We start from the raw sequence: 24,156 nt of genomic DNA on the forward strand, positions 1-24,156 counted from the left end.
ATTTTTTTCCTAAGCAGGGACCCACAGCAACCTAAAGCTACTTGTTTTATACAGTCTTGAATGGACAGATATACAGCAGCATCCCACTTTTTGCACTCAGGACTTAAATGATATTCAGTCCTCCAGAAATCAATGAAAATCTATTATGTTCTCCCTTTTTTCTTCTTGCTCATAAACATCCCAGTTCTACCATTAGTATTTCAGTATTTCCTAGATTTTAGTGTTTGCTGAGTTTTTCTGTGCAAGGAGTTGTTGCAAATAAACTTGGATTTTATCTTGATTAAGTGACATATGTCAACAAATGTAATTTCTGGTGGACCACCTCACTTTTTATCTTATATTAATGACCCAACTTTGCCATTAGTTTACCAAAGGGCAGAAGAATGGCTTTTAACTATGGATAGTATGCACAGGTTACTTGAAAAAAAATTGAAAATCAGAAGGAAAGATTTGAAAACTGGAGGGTGGTAACAGGGCAGAATGAGATCTTGCATCCCTGCATCTTACAGTACACCTTATTTCTTGCTAGCACCTTTTCCACATGCTTCACTGAGCCAGTCTAGAAAGCAGGCACCTGAGAAGGCACTGGTGCAATGAGGGATGCTTGGCCTGAGGACAATGAAAGTTTAATGTTTCAAAACTAAACAGTGTATTGAGTTCAAAGGCTCCACTTGCAAGGTATTGTCTGATCCCAGATTTTGAATCATCCTGTTTGTAGGGTTCCCATGGGCTGTTTCACGCCTGAGCGCTGGACTACAGCTTCCTTGTGTCCCTAAATCCTTTTTTGGCACATCCCAAAGCCATTCCTTTGATACTATTCTTCCTTTTCCACAGGAAACAAACCAGTTGTTGTGTCAGCATCCTGGCCAGGAATCAAAGAGAACAAGCAACTTGTCAGGCAACACCCAGGGCACAGACAATTAGTATGGGGAGGATATTTCAGCAATTGCCTTTTTGCTAGTAAGGAAAAATATAGCGAAAATCTCGTGCAATTTTGGAAAAAATAAGAAGCATCATCTGTAAAAGTTACGAGTTTATTTCTATGGCAGAGGTCAAACAACACCACAGCTACTTTTCCATCCTGTGCTCTCCAGTTCAGGCAGGAATAAGAGCTTTTTTTAGCTAGGTATTCTGGTTGCCTCATAGCTGCCTCATGGCATCTTAGCAGACAAAGTGTCTCAGATTCCCACTGTCTTCCACTTTAGCCATGACAGCAACCCCAAACTCTCCCATTTATATTTACAGAGGTACAAATGTATTTTGATCTCATAATCTCTCTTTGGCAAATACACCAGTTTCTTATGGGAATATATGTATTTTGCTTTCTTTCATATGACCAAGCAGTCCATGAGCCACAACCTGAGGACATCAGATACAGAAATATTCTGATTCCATGAATAGCAGATGTGCCATTCATTACACCTTTGCCCTCTTTGAGCTCAGCTTTAAAAGCCCAACCAGAAACACAGAAATGTGAAATAAGTGGAGTAATAAACAGACACTTTAAAAATGTTCTTTATTTTATTTTCAAATTTAAGCTCAATCTTCATTAATCTGTAGAGAGTACAAAAATGTTCCCGTTAGTCTAGTTTGAATTTAGATGTATTTGTAAATAAAACTAAGCCTGCTTTTTCAAATACCATTTCTGTGCACAGATGATATATCTCATTCTTTTCATAAAGCATGTAAAACAAATTTCAGTTCAAACAATAAAATATTTTACACTTGGGTATCAGAATTACAAACAGAAATTAAAGGTTCTCAAAAAAATGTGCCTGAAGTGCAGAAGCACACACTAAAGACATTACAATATACACATGCAGAGACATGCACAAATAAATATGTATATGAGCATACTACGAAGATCAAAACTACATGTGTCCTGGTTTTTATGAAATCTCAGTAATTCTACCAACAAGAATGCATGTTTAATGCAGTACTCATATATTGCTTACACAATAATTATAGTCTTCTATTTATGTCAGTACAAAATCATTTCAGTCACACATTAAAATTGTGTGTCTTCCTTCAGTGTCCTACAGTGATGCTGAAATGATGAAATACATTAAGGAATCATAAGGCAGAAGATGAAGGAAGAGTGTAAGATAAAGCTGTACTGAGTCTTTGAGAACATTAATTTGCCTCATGATGAATTGGTATCTCTAAATCCTCTCTCTTTAGACAATATCCTCTTGCTTTTGAATGATTCCATTTCTCACATAGTGGAAGAAGATCTATCAAGATATATAGGAAAATCCTATGTATATATTGTGTTAGAATTGTGGAAATGTGACAAAATTCCTTTCTGTTTAAAATCTGAACTTAGATAAATCATAAGAACTCACCATGTGTTGGCAAATCATTCCAGCAGAAAGTGTGTTGTTTCAGTGTGCCTGTAGAAATCTTCACGGGCAGCCAAGGGATGTAAAATAAATTACGTGTCAATAATGCCTTTTTGGGGAAAATTACATTTAAAAAATCTGACATATAAGACAGACATGCCCACAGGTCCTTCACCTGAAAGTCCATGTCTTTTAACATGGTATTTTATTTGATGTCTTTGAGCCATTTATATTTGAAAGATGATGCTCAAAGAACAGACCCTGTAAATAAGACTCCTCATTTCTAGGAAGGCCACTGGAGTGAAAATGCCCATATGATCCTTTGGGCTTGCTTCTTCCACTAAAACTAATGTGGGAATCTATTATGAGGACTTTAAATTGTCTAAAGTGGTATACCCTAGATTCTGTCACCCTAATTATACAGAGTGGGGTATTACTTTATAAATTGGTTGTTTCTACTTGTGGTTTTCTCTAGTAGAAGGAAAGTAAACATAAGTACATCCCAATCTGTGTACAGAAGCAAGATCTACATATCCACAACATGCTCTTAGTTTTATTAAGGTCATTGCAAGCTTGCACATCAAACACTAAGAAGCCACCTAGGACAGAATGTAATTTCTTTTCAGTTACTAATGCCTAATGAATGAGAACAGTAATGTATTACATGGGGAGTGTGGGTAAAATTGCTTATTACTGAACAGGGCTTTTACCACAGAAGTTGGATCCAATCTTTGAATGTCATAAAGTTAATTTTCAGGATATAAACAGGTTTAGGGGATCTTGGAGTAGCTCAGGAACATTATCATTAGCAGGCCAGGGCAGGCAGCATCCAGCACTCTGCAGCTGCTGCCCCGATGGGAGATGTGGGCAGCAAGGTCTGTGCTGCTGCCCAGATAATTGTGTACCAAGGCCATCTCCTGCAAAGCACCCTGTCACAGCTCATGCTGGGAATGGAAGGCTCAAGAGCTGCCTCCCTGATGGCTGCTGGCGTGAGCCAGGGCTGCCTCATGTGCCATGCAGCTCATGGGCTTCCTTCTATGGTGTGACCCGAGCCGTGTGACACATCTGCTCAGCAATCCTCACGAAATAATTTCTTAGCTAATAAATACTCTCACTGACAGGACTCCTTTGTTCTTGCATCTACTCACTCTAATGTGGTATCCACCCAAGGCCACAATCTCTGGAACAGCTTCTTACCCAACAAACCTTCCCTTTTGCCTTCCTTCAAAATCCTGTTTATCCTTAAACACATCAGGATCATTAATCACTTTCTGTAGCTTTCTTGTATCATATAAGTTTATACTGCACTCTCTCTGCCAGTAAATCCTTTCAGAATATGCTATGGTATGCAAAATTCTGGCTCTAACTCTGGATTCCAGTTTGCCTTTTTGTTGGAGTAATTAATAAACAAATCCTATTGCATAGACTTGTTGTACAACAAGGAAAGTAACTCACACACATAAGCAGCAAGCTAATAAAATGATCCTAATACAGAATAAACTAGGGTTCAGTTCACAATTCTATTCTTTTATGCTTGTTTTGAACAGTTCTTTTGAATGGCTCTTTAAGGATACTAATATACATCCATATATATATATATATATATATATACACACACACACATATATATGGATGTATATTATGGATATATGGATATATGTCTGATAGAGGAGGCAAATAAATTTACCTCTTTTATCTTCATAAACATGCAAACTCACAGAGGATATATATTATTACTTCCATATTAAGAAGTAATATGTTGAAATAATTCCTAGACTTCACTATACTGAACATTTATATTCTTTTTAGATATATATTTATTATAATCATAGAGTACTGTGGCACGGTATGCTCACAATGTATTAAATAAGTTCAGCACAGTCAATTTATTATATCTTATCAAAGAAAGTTAACTTTTTGAACTGACATTAGAATATGACTTTAAAGATTGTGGTTATTTTCTTGTAATATTAATGGTAACTTTTTTCCTAGGCAGACTGGGCTTCAACATAATCAAAGGGGCATTTATAAAACAACCAAGGAGCCACAACTCTACTTACTAGTTGAGACTAGGACCTTCAAGTAAGGCTGATCAATATGAAAGTTACTATTTTTAAGACCAAAATTATGTCAATACAAACAATAAATTAAAACTAAGTAATTGAACATTTACTATATAAAACATTACTGTATGAGTTAACTATATTTAACCTATATATATAATTGAAAAGAGATTTAGTGGAAGACTAGACTTTAGTCTCACTTTCTTGAGATGTCTGGGCTTGTGTTTTAAAATATGTGAGAGCTTTAAATGAACTCTGGGTTTAAATGTCCACACTCAAAACAACTTTATGACTAAAAATTCAGATTCATTTGTTCATTTCCTGGTTTTAATTGTGATGAGCTGTACCCCTTATTATCCAGCCTCATCTTAATAGCAATGTGGAACAGGACATACACAAGGGATAACATGAAAGTCAGTAAAAAACAAATATAATGGATTTTATGTGTACGTCTGTGCAGTGCCACTGCTTTAGACAAATGACTATGTCTGTTCTTTAGACAAACACTGTAATGCCTACGGTGCTTGCAGCTGCTTCTGGAGGCACTCAGTAGCAGCTGCCTGCTGTATTCAACCTGGAACACGTGGAGATCTTCATGTCTTCAGTGAACTGACATTTAAAGTGCAGTGAAGCTTTGTTAAGTCCATCCTCACCTGCAATTTTCTTCATTAATTGGCACAATTCTTTGTTTTTCTTCTGTCACTTTGTCTGATGCCTTTTGTAATGTTAATGGCGACTTCTTGTGTGGATGTTTTCTGTGTGTCCCATTTACTCTGTGAGAGTTTTAAACAGTACAGTGAGTTCCACAATGACAGCAGAAAGAGTCACTGGTGATTAACCCCTAATTTACAAAAACAGTTCTATGTAATAAACAGAATGTCTCCAGCATCCTTCTCACAGCACTGTGGTGCAGAGCAACTGTCTCATTCAGCGTGGACACAAGCTTTTATCTGCTGCAAAGGCAGTGGATGTCAGTAGGCTTTGGATCAACATTCTTGCCTATAATTATCATCTCTGCATGTGTGTACTGTAAAGGCAGAGCAAATAAATCTGGTTTCAGTCCAGAAGTGAAAATGAGAGATTCCTTTTCATGTCCCTGTGAATAGTGCATCATTAGCTGAGCTTGAATTTTCTGTACTTGATTTTATGTTTCTGACGTGAAAATATAGTTTTAAATTACCATTTCTGCCTGCATAAAAGATCCAAGCACAATATATACCTTTCAGAGATTCATCAGTTTATTTTCAATATTCAAAAAAGTCAATCTGTCTGAGGCATGCAAGTGCATCCCTAATTTAAATTTGTACTTTTCCATCTCCCAGACTGCTTGTTGCCATAAGCAACACACCATAATGCACAGGAAACTGGATAGGTCTAATAAAGTGCACCCAGATCTGGGCTGATAGAGACACATAGCTGGGTTAGGTGGGTTTGATTATTGCATTGCCAGTGTTCCATGAGACTATTTGTCAGTGTAAGGAATGCCAGGTAAATTAGACATTATTTACATGGTAAGAGTGCCAGGTAAAATAACATCTGATAAAGTTCAGCCATTGACATAAATGGAAGGTTCATATATATCACAGAGAAACACCTGGAGTTAATTTGTTGCTGTGTATTATTTCACATTTCTGCAGCCTGAATACACCAGCTCCTTTGCCATTTGCTCTCCCTGTGCTACTGCTCATGCAAGTCCTTGCCAAAGACTACAATGAGAATCAAACCAGATTATTGTCAGTCAGGGACATAATCTGGGTACCACCTTTTCTTTGGGGGGATATCTGACCAACCTGTTACCTTCACTGGTATTACCATTCCTTTCTTTATTACCGTCATCATCATCATCAATCTTTTACTTCTAAATTGTTTTGACATTACAGTCATGAGAGGATAATAAAATTTCTCTGACTCAGCGTCAAACCTTTCCCCCTCCAACAGCACAAGCTGTACCCTGCCATAACCAGGTATCAAGGGATAAGGCAGATGGCTGCTTTAGAGCTTGATGTTGGAAAAAGTGAGAAACAGAGAGGTGACATGATTTATCCCCTGCTAGCCCACAGGCTGATGGCACAACTCAAGCCTTGCAAGGGCACCATGTGCTGCATTGCACTGTATTCCATAGCATGTTGAGACAAAAGGAAAACTCTATTAAATGTGAATGCTCAGGGAGATAAAATGGGTACATTTTGAGCTGCAGGGGAAAATCACCTTTTCAACTCTAGACATCTAAACTTAAGGTGTTCACATTACATGCTCACCTTATGGTTCCCTAAAAGTGGAAAAACAGAGATGCAGAATGGCAGACCAGAGCTGGAGCCTAAATTAGATACTACTCTTTCTCTCTAGGCATATATATTTCTTTTTTTACTATAAGAAGTTTAAACAACTTATTATGTACCTGCATTGGATGTGGAGAATAATGTAAATGCTTTAGTTATATCAGAATTGTTTGGCACTGAGCTGCAACAGCAGAGATACGTGTTACTGAATGTATCTCAGCTAGAAAATGCAGGAGGGTATCTTCAAAGTCATGGGGCCTCAGGGCAGGAACCCACACTTCACTGAGTAGTACCATCACAGTCAACACTCACATGATTAATATGTTGTGGGAATTTGCCCGTACTTCCTACTAAGTGCAATACAGAAGTAATTTTCCATTCAATTACAAAATTAGACAATTTTCTCCAACAGTAGGACAGGTGCAAACTGTAATTATGAATTGTGACCAAGTCTTTTTCAAATTGGATTGATAATTGTGTAGTTCTGTTCAACCATATCCAACCTCACCAATTAAGATTTCTCTGTGGGCTAGGACAAGCATTTGGGCTTTTCATTTACAGAAATCCCATGGCTCTAGATGTCATGCTGCTGTGGAATGTGCCCCTGTCCACCTGGAGGTGCAGTATCTCATGAAAAGATACAGCAGTATCTGATGAAAAGATACAGTATCTTTTATGTCACCTGGGAATATCTTTGCACTATAGCAATACAAAAGATAATAGTACAATGGAGCTATAAAATAAATAGACATGTACTGATGTGTTGTGTGTTGGCAAATGCAAGGTGACGTTCAATCCAAATTCCCTTTTTCATTTGCTCAGACCCCTTGGTTTAAGGATGTGACTCTCAAGATGGGACAGCTTCTGATGGGGTGGGTGTAGCTGTTCTGCCACATGCTGTGCTGAGGCACTTTCTGTGGAAAAATGTCAAAAGACAAAGCTCAGCGAGGAGGAGTGCCCACACTGGCAGTAATTCAACAAACTGTGCACGCCTGAGGAGCAGAGACACCAGGGGAGCTTGTTCATGTCTGAGAGAGTCAAGAAGCAAAGGATGGAATTGCACAGAGGTGTTGCAGTCATTCTCTGTTTAAAACAACACACCTAACAGGACTTAAGCTGAAGGAATGACCCAAATGGCCAATTGGCCATCCTCCAGAATGACCCAAAGCTGAAATTTGCTTGAACTTGAAAATACATCTTCCTTTTCAAGCCCCATGTAGTGTGCTAGCAAAGTAAAACCTGTACAATATTTGCATGTGTATAAAGTTAGTCAAACTCCATTTAAGTGTGAAATTATGTCAACTGAAACTCTTTCCCCCATCATTGAAGAGAACAATATAAATATGACTTAACAGGGGAGGGAAGTCAGAGGAGACTCTTCCTTTGTGTCCTGGGATGCTCAACAGGCTGTACCCTCTCCTCCCCCATGGGGACTCCTGTCAGGTAAGCTTTATTCACAGTAATACTATTGCTTATGCATTCTGATGTCAGTGCATTTATCAACAGCACTTTGTGGACCTTACTGTGTCCAAGAGGCAAGAAATTGCCCTGTTTGTGGATGTGGAGTCTTAGTGAGTTTGCCCAGACTCACAGTGCAATGCATGTCAGTTCTGCACCAGGGACTGCACTCCTGACCACAATTACTGGGCCGCCCCTCTGTGCCTCTGGCACCCTCCCAGACCCAGAGTGCCAGAGTGCTCACCCAGAAATATTGTCTGTGAAGGTCTCCCAGGATCTCAGACAGGCAGGTAATACTGAGTGAGGAAGGGAGGGCCCCCAGGCCCACTACATCTGCAGACAACACAGAAAGCAAGGGGGGAGTTTGCCTTTCTGATTTTTTTACGTGACAGAAGAATTGGTGTAGTCAGCAGGATTGCCACGGATAAACAGTTACAGAAGTATGAATGTGCTCCTTCCCAGGCAGGAAAGATATGGCCCAAAAATTCTGGAAATACAAAGCAATTATTTATGCAGTATTGGAGGCTCACTTATCTTACATGCAAAAGGCAATTAAAGAGTCCTTCCCTCAAATATGTTATATATAGAACATGCTGCTTTGAAATCAGAAAATGGAGTATTAAAGTCATCACTGGCTTTTGAGAGGGAAATAAAAGAAAGATTGGAAACCCAATAACAAGCTTATAACTGAGAAACATAATTTTAAGGATCTATTTGCTTCAACAGAGCATAGGGAAAGACAATTATTGTAGAAATTAGGTAGGAAAAAAGCACAGCAGTGTGAAACAAAATCAGGGAGAGGAAACAGAGGGCAGAAAAACAACTGAATTGTTACTATCTTTGGAAACTGAGCAGCTGCACAAACAGTTGCAGAAAGAAAAGGAGATAAAGCAAAAACTGGAAGAAAAGGTAAAAATTATGCTTAAGAGGGCTGCCATTCCAGCCAGCATTGTACAGATAAGAAAACCAATTTCATCCCTTGGAGAATGGTGAAAAGCTGAGGGGACAGTGGCCACCCACCATTGTCTGCAGGAGACTGAATGCCAATATTAACCCTTTAACTACTGCTGTGCCAAATTTTGTGGAACTGTAATGCAAATTCAGGGAGTCACCTATTCACAGAGGGCAAAACTGGACATAAAAGAAAACATAAAAGATGTTATTTATGATTCCACTCTGGAAATACCTCAAGGCTCAATTCATGCTCACCCAGAAGGAAGTGCAGTGTACCTTTGACAGATTCCCACAGGGATTTAAACATTCACCCATGACTGCACATTCTGTGATTGCCAAACCTTTACAGTCTCCCTCTCCCTAGATGTGAAATTCCATGATATTGTAGCAAGAGGAGACTCCCCTGAAAAAGTAGGGGAAGCAGCAACAGCAGCATGGCAAGCACTTCTCAAAGTAGAAATTGAGATTCCCCCAGAAATGCCAAGGGCCATGTAAAGGACTTTATCTGCTATATCTGCAGATAACCCAGAAGACAAGGAAGCCGTCCTTCCCCAAATTTTTAGTTAACACCTTCTCATATGAGAAACCAAGGAAGCAGTAAACCAGCCATAGATTTTGGCTTTCTTTAGTCTGCAGCAGCTCAGCAGCTGCTGTGCAAACAGGGCAGGAGTGGAAGGAAGGCTGTAGGAGGCAGGTGGGTGGGTAGGCAGCTGTGGCAGGAGAAGGCTGGACTTTGGTATAGCCCCAAACCTTGTCCTTACAATGTATACAATGTACACAACGCATAAGTGAGGGGGAAAAGGGGGAGGAGCTGATCCAAAGCCTACTGAAGTTATTGAAAAGACACCCATTGACTTTTTCAAGTTTCATGTCCAGCTTTGAGTGAACCAGGGTTCATGCAGTGCACATATTTTAAGCAGAACAGCAATTAAGGGAAAACATGTTCCTTTTCAGATAATTAATCTAAGTAGTTTGTATGATACATGCCACAGCTGGACTGAGTTGGAAAGAAATGAGCATGGGGGCTTTTTTTTACTGTAGCAAGTGTGTGTTACACTGATTGACAAATAAAACATCAATTCTGTGGCTGTTCAGGCATGAAGCATTGCCAGACGTGCTCAGCTCCATCACACCATGCCTGTAGTGCAGCCTGGCACCATTTTCTCACACCTCAAGACACTGAATACAGTTTAACTGCAAAGAGAAAAGCTGTCACAAAAGTAACTTAGACCTGGTTGAAGCTAGTGCTGGGCAATAGTGACCATAATTCTCATACCTCAGTGGTCCTGAAGCCATTCTGTCTCTGTGCTGTAGTTCCCATGCTGTGGACCATGGGGTTTGCACACTGAGAGCCACAGTTGCTCCTCTTCTCAGCATTCAGCATTCCAGCTGTGGCTGATGCTGTAGGTACCCCTGTGTGAGCCAATTGGCCATCCTCCAGAAGACCTAGCAGGGACACATGGAATTGGGCAGTTAATACTGAGGAGCAGTTTGAGCTGGCTCTGGAGTGCCTCTGTTTTGCCTCATTTTGTGGTGGTGTCAGTGATGCAAGGTGTGGTACAGTACCCCAGTGAGAGCAGTCTACCTCCCTGTGGCATCTTCATCCTCACACTTTACATCATTTGGCCTTTTTCCTATGGTCCACTGCTCTGGGAACCATTGGCTCAGGAAATCTTGGGAAAACAGTCAATGAGGGCAGCGTGTCAGTGGATTTTTGTCACCTGCAGGTCTCCGCTGACTTCTCTACACACACACCTCCTTGCATGAGCAAGAGTTGAACTGAAGACCCAGAGAAGGCCCCCTTAGATCTGTTCCAGTTCTGGGAAATGAAGGGGTTAGATGTGAGCATGGCAGATGATACCAATATGGATGAAAGGCTGCTTTATGCATGGCCTTGCTTTACATATTTTTTTCATTTGAAGTTGAGAAATTTAGAAAAAAATTATTTCATGTTGTTTTGCCTATCAGCCATCAAATAAATGAGTAGTTTGCTTTCTGCTCTAGCTGTGTGCATACACATGAATTGTACAATATGATATTGGACAGCATAGATGAATTTTCCCATCTTACTGCATTAACAAAAACCAGTTGTTTATGGTGGGTGCAGAGTACTCAACATCTGGTTGCAACAATGGGTCTGAAATCCAAATACTGGGGGTAAGTGGGGTGGATGACTGTTGCTCTCAGTTTAGTTTTTGTCAAAGCTTATTTATGAAGAGCTTTATGTTAAAAGAGAAACAAAGAAGGCAAATTTACTAACTGGCAATGCAGGTATCAAACCTAGAAAAATTAAGGAGTCACAGACACTAAATGAGAAAAAGTATGTGGGAAAACAATGACAAGCCATGGCTGTATGAAGTGACATTGTGTCATCAAGACCTTCTACATTAATCAGGCAGGAATTCAAGTGCTGTGTTAAAGATATTAAAAATGAAGCAAAGTCGTGAATTCTTTCTCAGAAATCTGTAAGAAAAGATGATTTTTCAGTAGAAAGCAACATTTGTCAGTATTAGCTAGCAAAAGAAATGACTGAATTCAATAAAGTTTCACCCAAATATTCAAAGCCTTGGTCTTGAAAATATATAAAATTTTGTGAATAAAAGGTCTTTAAGATCTCTTCTGACTCAAGCCATTCTATGATTCTGTGAGTTAATGTCTGACTACAAACTAGTCACTGCATTTCCCTGAGCAGTCAGAAGATGGAGGCAGAGTATTCCAAAGACACTTTAACTTGCAATGGTGGTAACTAAGAATGCTGTCATGTAGGTTTTGATTGAAAAAATTTGAACTGAAAGTTGAAAATACTATAATTTATTTTTCACAAAAATACTTCTGTCTTTGGAAACTGCCTTTTCTGCTAGATATAAAAACTGGTGTCGTTCTTGTGTCCAAGTTTAGATGCAACTTCAGTAAGGCAACAGTAAACTTCACCTCTCCTGCATCTCCCAAAATTCCCCTCCTAGCTGTGTTTTAGGCCTTACCTCTCCCTGTCACTGGGCAGGACCGGAGGAGAGGCACCGATGCCTTGGTGCAGAGCAGCGAGTGGCACAGGCTGGAGCTGCAGACAAAAGCAGCTGCCGGGCAGGGAGATGGAGAGGCAGTGAGCCACTGTGAGTCAGAGCTCCAGCCAGGAGCTCACTGCTCCACCTTGCAGTGGAGCTCTGAGAACCAGCTTGAGCACAGCTTTCAACAGGCAAACTGCACAGGAATTACTCACTAATTCCATTAATTGAGTCTTTGACATTTCAAACTTCCAAATGATGAGTTTTTCCTTCTGTGGAGTCATCCTATGAAATTACTTTCCACCATGTATCTCTTTGGCCATCTGGTCTCTGACTAAATTGTCTGGTGAAACATCTGTCAGCTAAAAAGCCATTTTGTTATTAAGTCCAATTGTTAATTTATCAGATTGTGTTGCATCTTTTGATCTTGCACAGAAAAATTTTTCTTACATTAATCCATTTCCAGAGGCAGATGGAAAACCTCAATCCTGAAAATGTATATCTGGTTATACATCAAATATATATCTGCCTACAGCTGGAGGTGCTCACAGGCTCCTTCCCTCCCTCTCCTTTACCTGGGCTTTCCTTCTCCTTTGGGAGTGCTAATAAAACGTCTCTCATTATGGTCTAGACTAATTTCCAACATGGACACAGAAAGCATTACTATCAGTCTCATTACCTAGCTAAACACACCTGGAGTTTTATGATGAGTGAAATGCATCATTTCACTTAATCACACTGAGGAGCAGCAAAAATATTTAGGCAGACTAAATAGAAATCCTCATGAAAAGCATTTAAAGGTACATGAAACATGAGCTGAAATGAATCCTCACTTTTGCTTACCAAGGTTCAGCAGCTGGAATTGAAGTTAAACATTCCAAGTAGTACCTTGCACATTTGTCACCATGATATTTTCTGAAAAATCCCTTCACCAGGATTTTTCTCCTGAGAAGCTGAGAAGCCTCAGAAACAAAATGTAAACAATAATTATCTGATTGCTTGGAATGTGGTTTGGAGGCTGCTTACCAACAGGTGCATCTTTGATTGGTTCCCTGTGAATTGTTTTTACTTAATGACCAACCCCAGTCCAGCTGTGTTGGACTCTCTGGTCACTCACAGGTTTTATTATCATTCTTGTCTACCCTTCTGAGGTCTCCTTTTTCTTTTTTTAGTGATAATGTAATGTAATATAATATAATATAATATAATATAATATAATATAATATAATATAATATAATATAATATAATATAATATAATAAATATATCAGCCTTCTGAGAACTTGGAGTCAATTCTCATCTCTCACCTTGTCCTGGGGACACACAGCACTGCAGCACACATTTATTTTTTAAAATAGTGATTGACTACTGGGATAATTTACAAAGGCTTAGGCAAAATGTCAACCATTGGAAAGCTGTAAATTCAGTCTCAATGTCCCAAAGGTGTGTTCCTTGTGGGAATTAACTCAGGGAAGTCCAGTGGGCTGTATGGCCTGGTGCCATTCCCAGCCTTACAGCATAAATATACAGGAGGATACTGCTGACGTAACCAGTGTAACTATGATCATAAAGTGCTCTGGCTTTAATGTATCTGTATGCATGTGAAAAAGTCATCACTCACATTTATGTTCACTCTAAAATGAAGGCAGTAGCTACATTAAAACTTCATGCCATCAGCCATCAATCTTCTTCTAGATAAATCCATTGCATTTTTCCATCTTTTCCACACACAGTGTAAACACTCAGAAAGCATTCAGGCATCAGCATTGTGCAAATGTCAGATATTAATGCTTTTAGTACTGCAAGTGCTTGAAACAATTCTGATGGCCCCCATGGGAAATGCTAGAAGTTTACTAAAATGAAAAGTGCAACATGAGGACATTATCCAAGCAAAATGTACAGAGACAGAAACACAACTATATACACTGTTTGGAAACTGGTAAAAAAACCCACAATCAAAATATTTCAGTCAGTCAATGAAGAATGGGCTGGTTATTTTTCTCTCCAGTAGCTATCGTACATCTGGACCAGCTAGCCTAAATCTTCCATCTCCCAAGAGGAGAAGGAGCCAGGAGGAGGCTCAACATTGCTTTGTTTTAATCAGCTGCTTCAAATGTGAGGCTCAGTTAAGCAAACAGCAATGCAGAGGGGCTCAGTGAACTCAGGAAAAACTTTAAAAGTAAAGTCCTGGCTCACAGCCTCCAGCTGTCCATGTTAATTGGTAAAACACCATTCCTTCATCTACCTCTTTCACTTACTTTTAACCTGTGTTTTTCCTAAACAGAACAGAAAAGGCATTGTGGCAGTCTAGGGAAGCAGACTGGTGTTTTATTTTGTAATGTATTCATCAGAAGATAAAATTGCCTCATTGCATTATTTCGTTGTGCACAGCAAGGGACCAAGGCCCTTGTTTCGTGTGAGACAGCTGCTGAAAAATGGACCCACACACCAGAGCCAGAGATCTGCTGCTGTACAACAGAGAGGAGGGGTGCTGGGTGCAGGTCAGACAGAAACCCTTACAGTAAACGGCTGGCTTTGAGCACTCTATTCCTGAGTCTTAAATATTACAGATTCAATTGAAGATAAATTCCAACTTTCAATCCCAGATTTCTTTTCACTGGAATCTGTTTTAAACTGCAGGGACATTTGAGGGAAAAAAAGTTGGAACGAGCAATACCATTTCTGTTTCTATGAAGAGATGTATTTCGAGAACTGATTACAGTTAAAGAAAAGAGAGATTTTGGCCACTTCAATGATGAATTTCTGCCTAGTAATTCAGCATTGAAGTGCTTTATGTGGAAATTTTGGAAATTTTAATCAATGAACAACAGGGCAAGCTGCACTCTGAACTGTGTTTCCTGTATGCAATACATTGCTCTTCTGCTTTGAGATTGGCAGGAACCTTTGCTTAAATCTAATAAAATTTTTATTTTTTTGCTGTGAATTCTACATTCCTAAACTGAAAAATGCATAATTAGAACTGTCTGTAAAGTGTAAATACACTCCCAGGGCAAAGAGAAAACAATTTTAAAATGTCCTGAATCAGGATATGAAGACTGGGACAGGGCAAAGAGTGCTGTTTCCACAAAAAGAGTCATTTTGCAGAGCAATTTCCTTCTCAGCATTTTGCAGGCAGGGTTGACAAAACCACGACTCAGGTTTCCTGCTCAAACACTTTCAGGCACTCTCCCTCTCTCACCATCCCTCCTCCCACCACCTGCTGCAGAGACAGAGTAAAATCCCTTCCTTTAGTTAATGACAGACCTTTGGCTCTCAATAACTAGGAATATTTTTGCCTTTGAAGATTTCGGTGCTGCAAAAAAGAGGGTTTTTTTCACAGGGAAGCAATTTGGAGAGATGGTTCCAGTTCATCTTTCTGCAAATCGTCTCTATTGATGCTCAACAGCATTTCTGCTTCCTGGTGCTGTGACAGCTGGGAAAGTCTTTCATGTAATTCAATCCTGTATGGGACATTTTCAGTGAATTTTCTTTAGCAGTGGGTAAATTATTATACTGGGGTAACCTGTGGTTGATCAATCCTAGCAGGTCTGCCTTAGACTGTAGGGAGGGTTTATCAAGGCTGTCGGCCACTAACTGAATGGATGCTAATCGAAGCCTGAGAGGTTTTGTGCAAAGATGATCACAGTTTAGGTTGGCTGGCATTACAACTCTTGCAGTGATTTGAGAAAATCACAGAACAGACAGTGCAATGAAGAGGCTGCTGGGGAAGGAGGAAGCACCTGGAGAGCCCTGTCCAGCCCCTGCCCTCCCTTCTGTCACAGGGCTGGAGGTGGCTGCTCCCCCTGAGACACCAGGACTGCTCAGGAGGCTTCATGCAGTATCAGAACCACCTACTCTCAAACAACATTGAAGATTTCCCAGCAATTGGGTCTGATACCTCTCGCAGAATAGCAAGCTGAAGGGTCATAGAAAAAAAATTCTCATCTCTCAATTACCTTTGACACTTTTACTTAAATTCTGCTATCTATGGATGCATCCTTTTTTTTTAAGGCAGTCAATATTTATTAAAAACCAATTAATTTAAAAATACTTCCAGAGGTGGTGGGGTAGATTGCTTAGCATAATCAGATGGGCCAAATAAGTATTGGTGCCATTTTTTAACTGAAATGTGAAATTAAGCCATTATTGCACTATCAAATACAGCAAAGGTGAAAATGTGTGGAATGGAAGCATTAACAGCTAGGGTTGGGCTGAAAAATACGGTCATTACAAAAAGCTGTATGTATCATCTGAGTCTGATTTTTTCCAATAATTTCAGTGATCTCTTGTGGAGCAACAAATAGTGGTTTAGGCCAACACTGTAATCCTTGATCACCTTCTGCACCGAGCAAACACCAAGAATATGATTACTGTACAAGAAAATCCAAACAAAGGTTGTAGTGCAGTGTAATTTTCCTGCCAGAGAAGAGCAGAGTGAGAACATGTGAGAGGAACAACCCTGCAGGCACCAAGGTCAGCAGAGAAGGAGGGGCAGGAGGTGCTCCAGGCACCGGAGCTGAGATTCCCCTGCAGCCCTTGACGCAGCCCGTGGTGAAGCAGCTGCACCCCTGCAGCCCCCTGAGGTCCAAAGGGATGCAGAAATCCCCCCACACCTGTGGATGAGACCCACACTGGGGCTGTGGGTGCCTGGAGGAGGCTGTGGCCCTGTGGAAGAGCCAGTGGAGAGAGGGCCCTGCCCCAGGCTGGAGCAGCTGTCCTTGGAGGGCTGCACCCATGGCAGGGTGACCCACACTGCAGCAGTGCTGGGAGCACAGCTGCCCATGGGAGGGACTCACCCTGCAGCTGTTCACACAGAGCTGCTGCTCCTGACATGGACTCACTTTGGAGAGGTTCATGGAGAACTGTCTCCTGTAAAAGGGACACCCCTCTTCTCCCTGAGCAGCAGGAGAAGCCTCAGGTGATGAACTGACCATAAACTCCATTCCCTGCCTCCTTGAGCCACTGGGGGAGGAGGTAGAGCTGGGAAGGAGGGCTTATTTTACTTCTCATTATCCTGCTCTGATTTTGTTAGTGCAGTAAATTCATTTCATATTGCTAAGTTGAGCCTGTTTTGCCAGGGACAGTATTTAATGAGTGATCTCTCTCCCAGTCCTTATCTCAACTCATGAACCCTTTATTGAATTTTCTCTCCTCTGCCCAGCTGGGAGGGGAGTGAGTGAGTGCCTGATATCTGGTCCAGGTAAACCCACAACAGTGTGTTGAATGGGAAATGGCAAAGGCACTGCTCTCACACATTCTCTCTCCTCTGTCCTCTCTCCAGCTGCTCTTCTGCAGGTTCTTCCCCCCATTACTTCTTAAATATATCTCAAAGGTGTCCCCCCGACTGCTGATGAGCTAAGCCTTGGCCAGTGCTGGGTCCATCTTGGAGTTGCCTGGCTCCTCAGGACATGGGGAAAGCTTCTGGCAGCTTCTCACAGACACCAACCCTGTACCCTGCTCCCACTACAAAACATTGCCACACAAACACAATGCATTATTATACCCAAGGTCTGGACTAACATGGAAAGGGAATGGCTGCAATATGTCTACAGTCCAGAAGAACTGCATTTATTCACTTTCACTGTAATTCTGAACTGTAATAAGGCTATCTCCTGAAAATATCACATCAGAATCACTGCTATAGTTGTTTATTAAACATACCAGATTTTGAAACAACCCATTAATAAAAGAACATAAGGGCATAAGAGCACAAAGAGATCCTGATATTCCTATGTAATGCGCTGATCCATTTTTGTCTCTTGACCGAAAACACATGGTTTATTAAACACTTCTCTGCAGCCCAATTCACTAAAAACACTCTGCTGCATCGGCTTCTTAATTGACAACCTGATGTTTGCTTATTTATGTCTGTGGAGCTCTTGACTTTACGTGCACCTGGCGAGGGCGGGAGCGGATGACGGCAGCGCGGTCCGAGCCAGCATCGTCCCGTTGTCACGGAAACCGGAGCTGGCACGGCCCGGCCCGGCTGCCCTGGCACGGCACAGCCCTGCTGCGGCTGCCCTGGCACGGCACAGCCCGGCCCGGCTGCGGCTGCCCTGGCACGGCCCGGCCCTGCTGCCCTGGCACAGCCCGGCCCGGCTGCCCTGGCACGACACAGCCCGGCCCTGCTGCCCTGGCACGGCCCGGCCCGGCTGCCCCGGCACGGCACAGCCCGGCTCTGCTGCCCTGGCACAGCCCGGCCCGGCTGCCCTGGCACGGCACGGCCCGGCCCGGCTGCGGCTGCTCGGGCACGGCCCGGCCCTGCTGCCCTGGCACGGCACGGCCCGGCCCGGCTGCGGCTGCTCGGGCACGGCACGGCCCGGGTGCCCCGGCACGGCACGGCCCGGGTGCCCCGGCACAGCCCAGCCTGGCCCTGCTGCTCGCAGCCCCCGCCGCACACCGCCCAAAACGGACCGGCCAGAACCTCCCCGCCAAAGGTTGCCCCTGAAACGCCGCATTCGGCATCCTGAGGCCCGGCCCAAGCCGAGCTGCAGTGACGAGCCCGGTCCGTGGAACGCCCGGAGCTGTCAGCCACCCGGGAACAGCGGAGCTGCCGCGGGAGCCAGCGCTGAGCCCCAGAGAGCAGGGCACGAGTCACTCACCAACACACAGGCATGTCAGTTGTGCAAGATAAACTGTTAGCCAGCCACACTGCTAGACGGGGATAACATTTCCCCTGTATTCCTCTGATTCTCTCTATTTTACAAAGGACTCGATTGCCCTCCCATTTCAGAGCCGTTCTGCAAATGTCTTCGCTGATCCTAAATTGCAGGTTTCATTCCTGGCAGACCACTTACTGCAGTTCTGTTTGCTGATGCCATGGGCAAGTCGTCCTCCTGAGTACATCAGGTGAGTCTGTGTGAAATATGGATAATGTTTTCTTTAATATGCTTCAGGAAAAAAAAAAACCTACTTCACTAAAGAAAAAGTGTAAAGTTCAAAGAATAAAAAGCAATTTTATAGCTGATACTGTGGGTAATGTCATGATAAAAAGTCAACAAGTAATTTAATAGCTGAGGAACAAGTCAGCCCTGAGGCAATCCGTATTCAGCTTTTCCATTCTAAGACAAGAGAATTATTTTTTACTTGGTTGCTACATCATTTAAAAATTAATTACTTTTATTTGCATTTTAATAACAGTCCCTATTAAAGACTGGGGTCTTACTGTGATGGTTGCTGTGGAAAAACAGTGGGGAGAGATCCTGTCTTAAGGGACTTGCAGCCTGTGGGGTAAATGGATTGTGAAGTCTCTCTGACCACAAGATAAAGACCCATATCCACTCTGTGGGGCTTTCAGGTATAATAAAGAAAAATAATTGAATACAGCAGCTAACCTCATCAGTGAAAATAGAAAGAAGTAGAAATAAAATGGCTTTAAACCTGCTTAAAACAAACAACATTAATTTTTTTTGTTCATATTGAATGTGTTTATAGAGTACATGTATGGTTCTGGTTTCTGGCAGTAAACTGTACATCTTAAATTTCTAGGATATACACTACATCTACATCTACATCTACATCTACATCCACATCTACATTTCAGCAAGTTATCCCAACATAGCATAACAGGTTGTGCAAGCATGTTCCAAAATACTTGAGAGTTTTTGTGTGCTTTTTGTGAATTCAACCTTTTCGCCGTGGTTTGCGTGCAACCCGTGGTGGCTGCCCTGGGGACTCATCTGTACCCACAGATTATTACTTCCTCTGAAAGTCATTACTTTGCTAACAGTTCCACTTAGCTGAATCAGACCCTCTAAAGAGAAAGCAATTTGTGCAAAGAGTTGCAAGGATCAAGGAACGGTTACTAAGCAGAAATGCAGCCTATTATTTCCCCCAGCTATAACCTACGCAGTAGCTCAGTCCTGTGAAAAGTTCTTTGCTCACATAGCAATGGATGTTCTTCCAAGAAATGGCTTTATTCTAAGGGCTCATTGTGATTCTTTCTTTTTTCTCTCCCTCACAGAAGCCACTCATCCTATGAACAGTATGTACACTTATTTTCCAGAAAATGCCTTTCAATTCCAGCACCTACAGTGCTTCATGGAGTTATTACTTTTCTATCCCTCCTCATCCATACCTGGTTGCCCTGTTCCTCATTGCCAAAGCCTCAGCAGTGTACTGCAACGCTATCAAGTTACATAATACACATTACTATATAAGTTACAAGCACCTATATTTGTGTCTGTTGGTGACTTCTCATCCCCTAAGTCACTTCTCATGAACCTAAGACCATCTCTCTTATTTTAGGTATGTTATAGCAATTAATACTGGCCTCTATGTCTTCCTTTAAAAATAGGGAGATTAATATACACTTTATAAAAATGGATGTAAAAAATCAAGTAGAGAAATTAACAAATACTCTAACAAGGGATCAATTGAAATTGGAAAAATAAAAAAGCAAACAAGAAAATTATAAAAAAACAATACTTTCCTATTAATTTAATAATATTTAAGCTTTCAAAATGCTTTGGTAAAGGTACAAACATTTGGCTACAGAAATACGTACAATTCCAATGAGAGCAGGCACAGAAACCTGAATGTACTGGATGAAAAAAGAGAAGCATATGATGAAATTTGTGGTGGTATGAAATTACTAAGATTGATGTATGGGAGTTACTAACCCTTTCCTCACTGCTACACTCTCTGATTCTGTATACATGACATTTTTTCATCCCTGAGTGATTTACTCCTCTTTATATTTTGATGTCCAATTCTGCTGTTTTTTCTACAACTGAGACATGTTGGCAATCACAACCACCTCTTACTGCTTTTGTCTTTTCCCCAAAAAAATTTTTTCCCAAAATATTTTTTCATCCTATCTCTATGTCTCTCTCTTCACAGAATTTCACCAGTTTATTCCAAATGAAAAATGACAGAGAAGAACTTCATCCTCTTTTCCCAACCTCGTTTGGCTGCCTCCTCCCTTTCTGTGTCCCAGTTACAGCTCCTTCCTGCCTTGCCTTGTGCCAGTGCCATCTCCCATCCTGCTCTTGTCCCCTCCCTTACCCTTCCTTTTTGTTTCTCACTCTGAGGTAGTTTTCAGTTCTCACAATAAAGTCACATATTCCTCTTCATGTCTTAAATCCATATTTGACCTCATTTGCCCCTCCAATTGCTCCTTCCTCTCCCTTTCATCTGTAAATCCACTTAAAGTACTGTTATTGTCCCTGGAGTACCTCTCCTTATCCCTTTTCCTTCCCTACCTCAAACCTTACCCTACAACAGCTCTCCCTGAAGTACTTTATGAATTTTGAGGCACTAAGTGGGAGCAATGTGTGTTCCTCAGGCTCCTTAAACTGCTGTCACTACAGCTCAGTTGAAGAGTGAATCTCTGTTGAAGAGTGAATTGTTTTTGCTTCTACTCTGTCCTTTCCTCATCACTTTCCTTCTGATTTCTTCTGCAAGGTTGTCTTGTAAAGCGTTTCATGCCTTCATCAGTCTCTGCTGGTCTCGAGCGTTGTTCTCTTCTCCTTGTCTCTGGTATTCTCATCTCCAAACATAAAGTCAATTACCCCATGTTTCTAGGAAGAATACTTACTGATCTACCTCTTTATTACCTCCTGTTCAGAGTCAGATCTTGAACTGTCTAGCTTCTGTTTATGATTAGGCACAACTCAAAGTAAACATGGCTAAGATAATGGTAAGTGTGGGTAAAAAGCTAACACTCTATTTAGCTTTCACTGCTGGCGACAACACTTACTTACAATTTGAACTTACTGCTCAGCATCATCTTGAGCTTCTTTAAATTTCTTATCTAATCTTCTTTAATATGGTATCTTATAGACTCATTCACCTTCAAATTCTCATGGTTTCCCATGTAACTACTGCAGAGTCTTTCTTTGGCCTTTAGGAGTACAATGTAGACCCTTTGTGACTTCTCCCTCCCTGTCACATTTTGGTCAGCAGAGAGTTTTGGTCTCCCTATTCCAGCTGGCCTGTGATGCCCACCCCACCTTTGTGAATTTTCACTCCTGCACTTTCATAATTTCTTCCTGATGCTTTGTTATTTTCTACAAAGGCTGTAAAGCTACTTATTTACATCTGAACCTGCCTATAGGCATTTACTGCTTTACATGGAAATTGTAATTATTCTGGGCAGCAACCATTTGTACAACGTCTAGCACAATGAATTTCTGGACTTAAGCTGAGATTTCTAGATACTGCTGCAATAGACAATAATTCTTAAATCAATTTAAACTGCACATCAGATCAGAGCTCCTCAATCCCTCTCTCATATCTGTCACTTCTATAACACCTCAGGTGCACAACTGGGGATGTAGCATACTGACAAGAACTGGGAAATTCAAACTTGCAGGTCTGCTCCTACCCAACCCACCCTCTGGTCAACTTTCTGTATAAGAGAAGGCATCAGAGGTAGTGTGGAAGAAAGCTGCCTCTTCCTTAATTTCAATTTATTTCCTAAGTTACTTGTGAAAGAAAAAGCCACGTATGGGTAGAATCTCAAGAACCTCAAGGACCGAGTTCTCTTCCCTCTGATAACATTGCTCCACAGCTGACGGCGTCTGTACGCTCTCGCTCGCAGCCGAGCGCGGCCGTGAGGGGTTCTCTAGAGCCCGAGCCGGCTCCGGTAGCCCAGAGCCCGGAGCGCATGGGGCCGCTCCCGGGGCCGCTCCCGGGGCCGCTCCCGACTCTGTCCGCTCCCGACTCTGTCCGCTCCCGACTCTGCCCGCTCCCGACTCTGCCCGCTCCCGGCGCTGCCCGCTCCCGGCGCTGTCCGCTCCCGACTCTGCCCGCTCTGGGCGCTGTCCGCTCCCGGGGCCGCTCTGGGAGGGCCGGGCCGGGCAGAGGCTCCGGGCCCTCCGAGCAGCGTCGAGCGCCCGCATTTCCTGGCGGGGGGGGCTGGAGGGCCGGGGTACGCGCTTCTCCCAGCAGGAACACGGGTACACCCCGCTGCATGCACACACACACCGAGTGTGTACGGCAATATACAGCGGGGATCGGTGCGCACACGGCGGGTGTCGGCGTACACACAGGATCTGTAGGTGCACACACAGCGTGTAGATACATACACAGGATGTGTACGTGTACACACACGGTGTGTAGGTGCACACACACGGTGTGTAGGTGCACACACAAGGTGTATAGGTGCACACACAGGGTGTGTAGGTGCACACACAGGATGTGTAGTTGCACACACAGGATGTGTAGTTGCACACACAAGGTGTGTAGTTGCACACACAAGGTGTGTAGGTGCACACACACGGTGTGTAGGTGCAGACACAGGATGTGTAGTTGCACACACACGGTGTGTAGGTGCACACACACGGTGTGTAGTTGCACACACAAGGTGTGTAGGTGCACACACAGGGTGTGTAGGTGCACACACACGGTGTGTAGGTGCACACACAGGATGTGTAGTTGCACACACAAGGTGTGTAGGTGCACACACAGGACGTGTAGTTGCACACACACGGTGTGTATGTGCACACACAGGGTGTGTAGGTGCACACACAGGATGTGTAGGTGCACACACAGGGTGTGTAGGTGCACACACACGGTGTGTAGGTGCACACACAGGACGTGTAGTTGCACACACACGGTGTGTAGGTGCACACACAGGGTGTATAGGTGCACACACAGGATGTGTAGTTGCACACACACGGTGTGTAGGTGCACACACAGGATGTGTAGGTGCACACATAGGGTGTATAGGTGCACACACAGGGTGTGTAGGTGCACACACAGGATGTGTAGGTGCACACATAGGGTGTCGCCAGCGCTCCCCTCCCCGCGGTGCCCGCCCGCCTCTCCCGCACTCACCGGGGCGAGGGCCGCCCTGCTCCCGGCCGGGGCCCTCGGCGCTGCCGCCCTCCTGCGGCGGGCTCTCGGAGTCCGTGTTGGTCAGCCAGGTGGACTCGGTCTCCCGCGTCCAGCTCTCGTAGTAGCGGGGCTCGATGGCGTCGGCCCGGCTGCCCCCGCAGCCCATGGCGACGCCCGCTCAGAGCCGCCGCCGCCGCCGCCCGGGCAGCATCGCCCCGCCGGGCACGGCCGCCCCGCGGCCCCGCTCACGCCCTCGGGCCCATCCCCGCTCGTCCAGC

At 42.9% G+C, this 24,156-nt stretch overlaps 1 protein-coding gene across 2 annotated transcripts; it reads right to left on the reverse strand.

Moving 5' to 3' along the window:
* Positions 1-1,493: 1,493 nt before the first annotated feature.
* Positions 1,494-24,156, reverse strand: BAALC (BAALC binder of MAP3K1 and KLF4). 2 transcript variants are annotated; one of them, XM_058814103.1, is made up of 4 exons: positions 23,879-24,156; positions 10,373-10,542; positions 5,059-5,178; positions 1,494-2,403 (listed from the first exon to the last, which is right to left on the reverse strand). In XM_058814103.1, exons 1-3 carry the CDS (start codon positions 24,042-24,044, stop codon positions 5,074-5,076), a joined length of 441 nt encoding a protein of 146 aa, XP_058670086.1. In that variant the 5' UTR covers positions 24,045-24,156; the 3' UTR covers positions 1,494-2,403; positions 5,059-5,073. The 2 variants fall into 2 exon arrangements, with proteins under 2 accessions (XP_058670086.1, XP_058670077.1); XM_058814094.1 differs by having other exon boundaries at positions 1,494-5,178.

The sequence above is a fragment of the Ammospiza caudacuta genome, chromosome 1, assembly GCF_027887145.1.
Source record: "Ammospiza caudacuta isolate bAmmCau1 chromosome 1, bAmmCau1.pri, whole genome shotgun sequence".
Classification (NCBI taxonomy): domain Eukaryota; kingdom Metazoa; phylum Chordata; class Aves; order Passeriformes; family Passerellidae; genus Ammospiza; species Ammospiza caudacuta.

Bases quoted from the DNA above. Each gene is read 5' to 3' on its own strand.
- BAALC (XM_058814103.1), bottom strand. From the start codon at position 24,044: ATGGGCTGCGGGGGCAGCCGGGCCGACGCCATCGAGCCCCGCTACTAC. The intron at 10,543-23,878 runs GTGAGTGCGGGA...TGTCCCTGCTAG, and splicing joins GCAGGGCGGCCCTCGCCCCG to GTCTTCTGGAGGATGGCCAA. The intron at 5,179-10,372 runs GTATGAGAATTA...AAACTCTCACAG, and splicing joins ATGGCTTCAGGACCACTGAG to AGTAAATGGGACACACAGAA.